Source organism: Orycteropus afer, unplaced genomic scaffold (genome assembly GCF_000298275.1).
Source record: "Orycteropus afer afer isolate SDZICR_OR568_19922 unplaced genomic scaffold, OryAfe1.0 scaffold00298, whole genome shotgun sequence".
In the NCBI taxonomy this organism is placed as follows: domain Eukaryota; kingdom Metazoa; phylum Chordata; class Mammalia; order Tubulidentata; family Orycteropodidae; genus Orycteropus; species Orycteropus afer.
This window is the reverse complement of record NW_006921885.1, coordinates 1843141-1851117: the sequence shown is the minus strand read 5'-3', so window position 1 is coordinate 1851117 and position 7977 is coordinate 1843141. Positions and strand designations below refer to the sequence as shown.

Below are 7977 nucleotides of genomic sequence, written 5' to 3'. Positions count from 1 at the left end.
AATTTTGTTGAAGAGTTTTACATCTATATTCATGAGGGATATTGGTCTGTAGTTTTCCTTTTGAGTGATGTCTTTGCCTGGTTTTGGTATCAGGGTTATGCTTGCTTCATAAAATGAGTTAGGAAGGATGCCATTCTTTTCTGTGTTTTGGAATAATTTGAGTAGGGTTGGTATCAGTTCTCCTTTGAATATTTTGAAGAATTCTCCGGTAAAACCATCTGGGCCAGGACTTTTTTTAGTTGGTAATTTTTTGATGATATGTTCAATTTCTTCTTTTGTGATGGGCCTGTTCAACTTTTCCACATTAATCTGTGTTAGGTTAGGTAAGTGGTGTGTTTCTAGAAATTTGTCCATTTCTTCCCAATTTTCAAATTTGTTGGAGTACAGCTCTTCATAGTATCCTGATTTTATCCTTTTTATTTCAGTTGGTTCTGTGTAATGTCACCCATTTCGTTTCTTATGCATGTTATTTGTATTCTCTCCCCCTTTTCCTTTGTTAAATTTGCCAGTGGTTTGTCAATTTTATTGATCTTTTCAGAAAACCAACTTCTGCTCTTGTTGATTTTTTTCCTATAGCCCTTCTGTTTTCTCTTTCATTGATTTCTGCTTAAATCTTGATGATTTCCTTTCTTCTGGTGACTGTAAGCTTTTCTTGCTGTTCTTTTTCTAATTGTTGGAGATGTTCATTTAAGGTGTTGATTTTGGCTCTATCTTTTTTGATGTGTTCATTGATTGCTATAAATTGGCCTCTGATCACTGCTTTTGCTGTGTCCCAAAGATTTGGTATGTTGTGTTTTCATTCTCGTTTGATTCAAGGAATTTTCTGGTTTCAATTTTGATTTCTTCTCGTACCCAGTCTTTCTCAAGGAGGGTGTTGTTCAGTTTCCACATGTTTACTCATTTCCTTTTGATCTTCCTGTTGTTGATTTCTAGTTTGATATCATTATGACCTGAGAAGATGCTTTGCAGTATTTCTATGTTTTTAAATTTATGAAGGGAGCTCTGGTAGTGTAGTTTCTAAGGCACTTGACTGCTAACCAGAAGGCTGGCGGTTCAAACCCACCAGCCACTCCTCGGAAGGAAGATGGGGCAGTCTACTTCCGTAGTGATACTGCCTCGGAAACCCAAGGAGGGGTCGCTATGAGTCGGGTCCGACTCGACGGCACATAACAACAAGAACAGCAACAACAAATTTTTGAAGGCTTGGTTTATGGCCTAATGTGTGGTCTATCATGGAAAATGTTCCATGTGCACTGGAGAAGAATGTATATTGTGCTGCTGTTGGTTGAAGTGCTCTATAGATGTATATAAGGCCAAGGTGGTGGATTGTATTGTTTAGCTCTTCTGCTAGTTTCTTTCCAGTTGTTCTGTCTTTCAAAGACAGTAGTGTATTAAAGTCTCCCACTATTACTGTGGAGTCATCTATTTGGCTTTTCAACTCTTTCAACGTCTGATTTATATATATTGGGACTCTTTCATTGGGTCCATAGATATTTATTATGGTAATATCTTCATGTTCCATTGATCTCTTAATCATTATGTAATGTCCTTCCTTGTGTCGTATGGTGGTTTTGTCTTAAAGTCAATTTGATTAGAAATTAATATTGCTACTCTTGCTCTCTTACAGTTGCCATTTGCTTGATATATCTTTTTCCAACCTTTGATTTTTAGTCTGTTTTTGTCTTTATCTCTGAGGTGTGTCTCTTGTAGGCAGCATATTGATGGGTTTTGTTTTCTTATCCAATCTGCAACTCTGTGTCTCTGGAGTGGTGCATTAAGCCATTAACATTCAGGGTAATTATCGATAAGTGTGAATTTGTTGCTGTCATTTTGTTATGTGTTTTTTCACGGTGTCCCTGGTTTCTTTGTTCCATATTATTTTCTGTGCTGTGTATCCATATATATAATAGAGCATTATACAAATATGTATATTTGTATCCCCACCTTTTGTAGTATCTTTTGGGCAAACTTGTTTCACAGGCACTTGATCTTTAGTTCTGCGAAATATCTTTGCTTTTTTTTAAGAGTTTCTGGTACAGCAGACACCTTCTTTTTTTCCTCTTTGTCTCCCTCCATGGTTCCAACCATACACACACACACACACACACACACACAGGGTGTTTTGTAGTTTTCTTATATAAGTCTTTTGTGTGCTTAGTTAGATTTATTCCTAAGTATTTTATCTTTTTTATGGCTATTGTAAATGGTAATTTTTTAAAATACAGTCTTTTATTTATTCATTTATTTTTATTTTATTACTATTATTTTTTATTGTGATTTGGGTGAAGATTTATAGAGCAAATTCACTTTCCATACAGTAGTTCACATACACTTTTTCTCATTACATTGACCACAATTTACCACAATGCAACAGCTCCCCTCCCACTTCCTCCTGATAATTACCTCTTCCCTGTGTCCATCCTTCCATGCTCTCCTGCCCTCTGAACTGTCTCCTGGTGCATAAGCAGCCCTTCTTTCTCCCATGGTTTTTTTCTCCTTTCAGTGTACGTACCTCAGATAAATGTTCAACTCATATGCCTTTCGCTTGGCTGGAAGCCACAGGTGTGGGTTTAATTCCAGACCTGACAGACAGCTAGGGGCCATAGTCTCAGTGGTTCCACCAGGCTCTATCGGACCAGCCAACCTGCCCCCCCCCCCCCCTTTTGTTTTCTCCAAATGATTTTCAGTTTTGTCCACATTGTTCTCCCTCTCTGTCCAGGATCCTCCTACATAGGTCCCCTTCCAAGTGGTTGACATTGGTAGCTGGGCACCATCTAGTTCTTCTGGTCTCATAGTCGTATAGGCTGCAGATGGGATGGTGCATCAGTCGCTAGGACTGATTGTATCCATGAATTTTTGGTTTTCTTCATTCTTTGTATTGTTTTCTTGATTGCCCTTTGGAGTTCGCTTTGTTAGTGTAGAGGAATCCAACTGGTTGTTGTATGTTGACCTTCTACCCTGCCACTTTGCTGAACACTTCTATTAGTTCCAATAGATTTCTTGTGTAATCTCTAGGGTTTTATATGTTGGAATCATGTTGTCTGTGAATAAGAAGAGTTTTACTTCTTTCTTACCATTTTGGATACTCTCTGTTTCCCTTTTTTGCCTTATTGCTCTAGCTAGGACCTCCAGTACAATACTGAATAAGAGATGTGATGAAAGGCATCTTTGTCTGATTCTCATTCTCAAGGGGAATGCTTTTCAATCTCTTTCCATTGAGAATAATGTTGGCAGTTGGCTTTGCGTATATGTCCTTAATTATACTGAGGAATTTCCTTTTTGCTGAAAATTTTTTCATCAGGCAAGGTTGTTGGATTTGATCAAATACCTTTTAGTCATTGATTGACATGATCAGGTGGTTCTTTTCCATTGTTTAATTTATGTGGTGAGTTACATTGATTTATTGCATTCTTGGTTTGAATCCCACTTGGTCATGATGTGTTATTTTTTTAAGGTGGTGTTGAATTCTGTTGTCTAGAACTTTGCTGAGAATTTTTGCATCTGTATTGATGAAGGATATTGATGTCTGATTTTCTTTTTCGGTGGTGTCTTTATCTGTCTTTAATATCAGGGTTATGCTGGCTTTATAGAATGAATTGGGGAGTATTCATTCCTTTTCTTTGTTCTGGAATGACCCAGTGAAACTGTCTGAGTCAGGCTTGTTTTTGGTATCTTTCATGAATTTTATGCTTCAAAATTTATTGATACAAAGAAATTTATGTTTAAATTCTTACTAAAATATTTAATGAAATTGTTTTTTAATATCCTTTTATTTTTACTTCAGTAAGCACTTGACTGCTAACCAGAAGGCTGGCGGTTCAATCCCACCAGCCACTCCTCGGAAGGAAGGTTGGGCAATCCTACTTCCGTAGTGATACTGCCTCGGAAACCCAAGGAGGGGTCGCTATGAGTCTGGGCCGACTTGACGGCACATGACAACAACAACAACAACAAGTTATTCATATGTGTGTGTGTGTGTGTGTGTGTGTGTGTATGTATGTAAAACTGTCCATTGGACCTAGGTGGTCAATGGCAATAATTTCATTTTCTGTTGTCTGAGATGTAGTGTGTCTATTAGTTGAGGTTAAGAACTTCTGGCTTAAATAATTGGAGTCACATGTTCATTTATTTGATTATTGACCATTTAATGTTGCTTAATACGTTTTCTGGGTTCTGGGATATGGCAGTGAACAATGCAGAGCCCTACATCTCAAAGAGCTTACATTCTAGAAGGAGGAGACAGATAATAATGACAGGTAATATGTTAGGGTTGTAAGGATTGTGAAGAAAAATAAACAGTAAGGAGAATGGAGAATATTTAACACTTAATGAATAAATATTTATTTATTGCAAAGTGATTTAGGTAACTGAGTTAATGAAGAGATGAAATAGTGCAGTTTTTTTTTCTTGTGGAAGAGTTCTTTATAGTAGTGAATTTTATTTTATTTTCTCCAATTTAATTTTTTTTCAGTTAATTTTTTATGAGATACACGTTTTAATAACCCAGAAAATGTGTATGGCAGATATTTGTAACAGAATAACTTGATGCACTTTTAAAAATACTCTGTTTCAGGGTTTTTTAAAAAATACTCTTTTTCAGGGTTTTTTACATGGAATATTTGAACGTCTAAAACAATTTCTGGATTGCAGTAAGTACTCCCATGATAGTACTTTTTCCTGTAGGACACTTCCTCTATGAATTACTTCTGCCTTGCCCTTGCAGATCTGGAGATAGTGTTTTGACCAAGTGCCCCATTTATTGATTGATCTGAATGGGCTCTTGTTAGCTAGGTCTCAGATTTATATATAGATGTGTTTCATTTAACATCTCTCTAGACAACATCCAACCACAAATATGTCCATGGTCTTATGTTTTTTTTTTAAAAGAAAAAAAAAGAAAGGGAAAGCAGCTTTCATTTTGTTTATTATTTTCTCCTAATGTTTTAAAGGGGACCTCTGTTAGCATAGTGCCTAAGGCATTTGACTGCTAACCAGAAGGCTGGTGGTTCAAACCCACCAGCTACTTCTTGGAAGGAAGATGGGGCAATCTACTTCCGTAGTGATACTGCCTCGGAAACCCAAGGAGGAGTCACTATGAGTTAGGGCTGACTCGACGCCACATACCGACCAACCAACCAATGTTTTAAAGACTTCAGGCACTCACAGTCCTACCTCAACATTATACTACTTTGTTTGGGTCAAATCAGTCTTCTTACTGACATATACATATGCTCTGTGCCATTTTTTTGCTTCTGAGCCTCATTCATGGGATTTGCCTGTTTTCAAATGTCCCTGTGTGTGAAAGCCCAAGTGAAATTAACTTTTATTGTGTGGTTTAGGACTTGGTGATTTTCCACTTCTTTGGACTGCTACAGCCTTCTTAATATATATTTAAGATAGTTTAGGGCTTTGTTTTGGATTATACTGGTAGTCTGTTTATCCTCTGTCTTTAGTAAAATTGTAAGCACCTTTGTGACAAGGATCTTGTCTTATACGTCTTCCACTTCTTAGCCAGAAAGAGGCACAAAGTTTTCGCTCAGATACATGTATGTGTATAAAAGACACACACATCTTGTGCCTGTGTATTATTTTAAAATGGGCTCAGTTCATATTTTAGGATTAATTTTGTGAAATAATGGTACTGAGGATTACTATGTTGTAAAGTACAAATCTTGGTATTCTTTTTAAAAATGTTTATTCTTTTATTGCCGAGAATGCACACGAGTGAGTTCATGGTATAAAATACACAAAAATACACATGACAGTATTACTTTTGAAAAAAGTTTTCACATTATCTCATTGTATGTTTACATACTTGTACTAATATTTGAAATGTGCTTTTGACAGGTAGAAGTATAGGTGCAGATAACATATGTAGAGATAGACTGGAAAAGACCATCATTCTTTTTACTAAAGTGGTAAGTTCTCTTTTTATCTAAAGAAGGTTTACTCATATGATATGTACATTCATATTTAGTAAGGGAAATGATATTTTTGTAACCATACTTGGCTTGGGAACTAGGTATTTGAAAAGAAGTGGGCATATCTGGTTCTGTAATCTGTTTTCTCTTTTTTATGGATTGCTCAGTAATTGGGTTTTGGGTTCCATGATAAGGAAGAAAAGAAACAGAAATGAGATGTTCCTATTTTTGTGGTTAGGTAGCAGTTACCTTCAGTTTCAGTTGACTTCAATTCTTCAACTCTCATTTTGGAAACAGCCTCAACAGGAAACGCCCAAATACTCTTCTAAGATCCAGAGTAAAATGGGCTCAGATCCTTTGAATTAAAAACAGAAAATACAAAGCAAAGTAAATCAGGATGATGTTATTAGTCATTGAGCTGTACTAGGATGTACCAGATGTTTGCTTGCAACTATTCCTGCTCAGTATGTTAATTACATAAGTAAAATAGAAAGGTGGTTTGTTTTAGAAAGAAACATTGATTGTTGAGTTACTGGATTTTTCAGTTCTTAAGGTAACAGTGTGGATAGATGGTATCTTGTTACCTCTAGTGGTGTTCTAAGGAGCTCTGGTGGCATAGTGCCAAAGGCATTTGACTGCTAACCAGAAAGCTAGTGGTTCAAACCCACCAGCCACTTCTTGGAAGGAAGACTGGGAAATCTACTTCCATAGAGATACCACTTCGGGAACCAAGGAGGGTCGCTATGAGTCAGAATCGAATTGATGGAATGAGTTTGGTTTGGTTTTAGTGGTGCTCTAACAGAAAATACCACAAATGGGTGACTTCAACAAACAGGAGTTTATTTTCTTACACTGTAGGAGGCTTTCTAGTGAAACTCTACTTTCAAGTTCAAAGTGCCAGCTGTAGGGGCTGGGTGAAAGCCCTTAGACCTTGGGCTTCAGCTCTGCCTCTTGCTCCTGGCCCACGGGAGCTGGAGGCATCTCTTCACTCAGGCAGCTGCTGGCTGCTGGCTGCTGAGGCTAATAAGCCCAAGGTGGGCAAGTAAAATGGCACAGTCCCAAGATGATCACACAACATGGCAAGACACTGGTTCAAGTCCAGGAACAATACCAAGATTGGAAGACAACATGGCGTGCTGCTGAATGAGGACTTGGATACATGTAGGGTCTAAGCATGCCCAAAAAGCTGCAGAGACCTTTCTCAACACTGCTACTTATATACTAGAAGCAGACTACATCCCTAAGGCAGCTACTCAGCTCCTCCAGTAGATTCCATCATGGAGTTGATAACAGTCTCATCATGGGGAATAACTACATCCAGATGCCCAGCCCCTCAAAACCAGGCCCAGCCAAGTTGACTCACAATATTAACTACCACAGATGGTATCTATAATTTATTCTTTTCAGAATAAGTTGTAAACAGTAATTTCATTTATAAAATTCATATTTATATTCTCTGCAGCTTTATTAAAGCTTTGTAAAATGAAGAATTTCAAATATATCCTCAAATACAGGGAATTGAATAATTGAGCCTCCGTAAAGTCATCACACAGCTTCAACAATTATCAGCATATGTTCGTATTCATTCCTGTTTTCTGTGTGTATTCCCTGCCCCTTTGCTGTTTATTGTAAAGCAAATTCCAGATAGCATATATAGTATTATCTGCAAATATTTGAATATGTGTCTTTAAGCAGTAAGAGATTTAAAAAAAACAATAACACACAATTGTAGCACCATTGTAACATTTAATCAGTGGTAATGATTTCTTGGAGTCCCTGGGTAATGTAAATGGTTTAATACCATAGGCTGCTAACCTAAAGTTTGGAGATTTGAGTCCACCTAAAGGCCCTTGGAAGATTGGCCTTGTTATCTACTTCCAGCAAATTGGCTATTTGATCTTATATTGTAATTGCTATCAGTAAGTAATTTTCCTATAAAAGGTTGATTAGCCAATCAAAGGAAAACCCTGTGAGCACAGTTCTACTCTGACATATACATTGACTAGATGGCAACTGACTTTTAGTGACTTTTTAATATAATGTAAATATCTAGTCC

At 37.1% G+C, this 7977-nt stretch overlaps 1 protein-coding gene across 1 annotated transcript in view; it reads left to right on the top strand.

Moving 5' to 3' along the window:
* The window catches only part of IPO11 (importin 11), a 333438-nt gene that overhangs the window by 114217 nt on the left and 211244 nt on the right, over positions 1 to 7977 (top strand). The window contains exons 7-8 of the mRNA XM_042782395.1: positions 4601 to 4649; positions 5848 to 5918. Coding sequence (XP_042638329.1) covers positions 4601 to 4649; positions 5848 to 5918 — 120 coding nt within the window. The remainder of the gene's footprint in view (positions 1 to 4600; positions 4650 to 5847; positions 5919 to 7977) is intronic.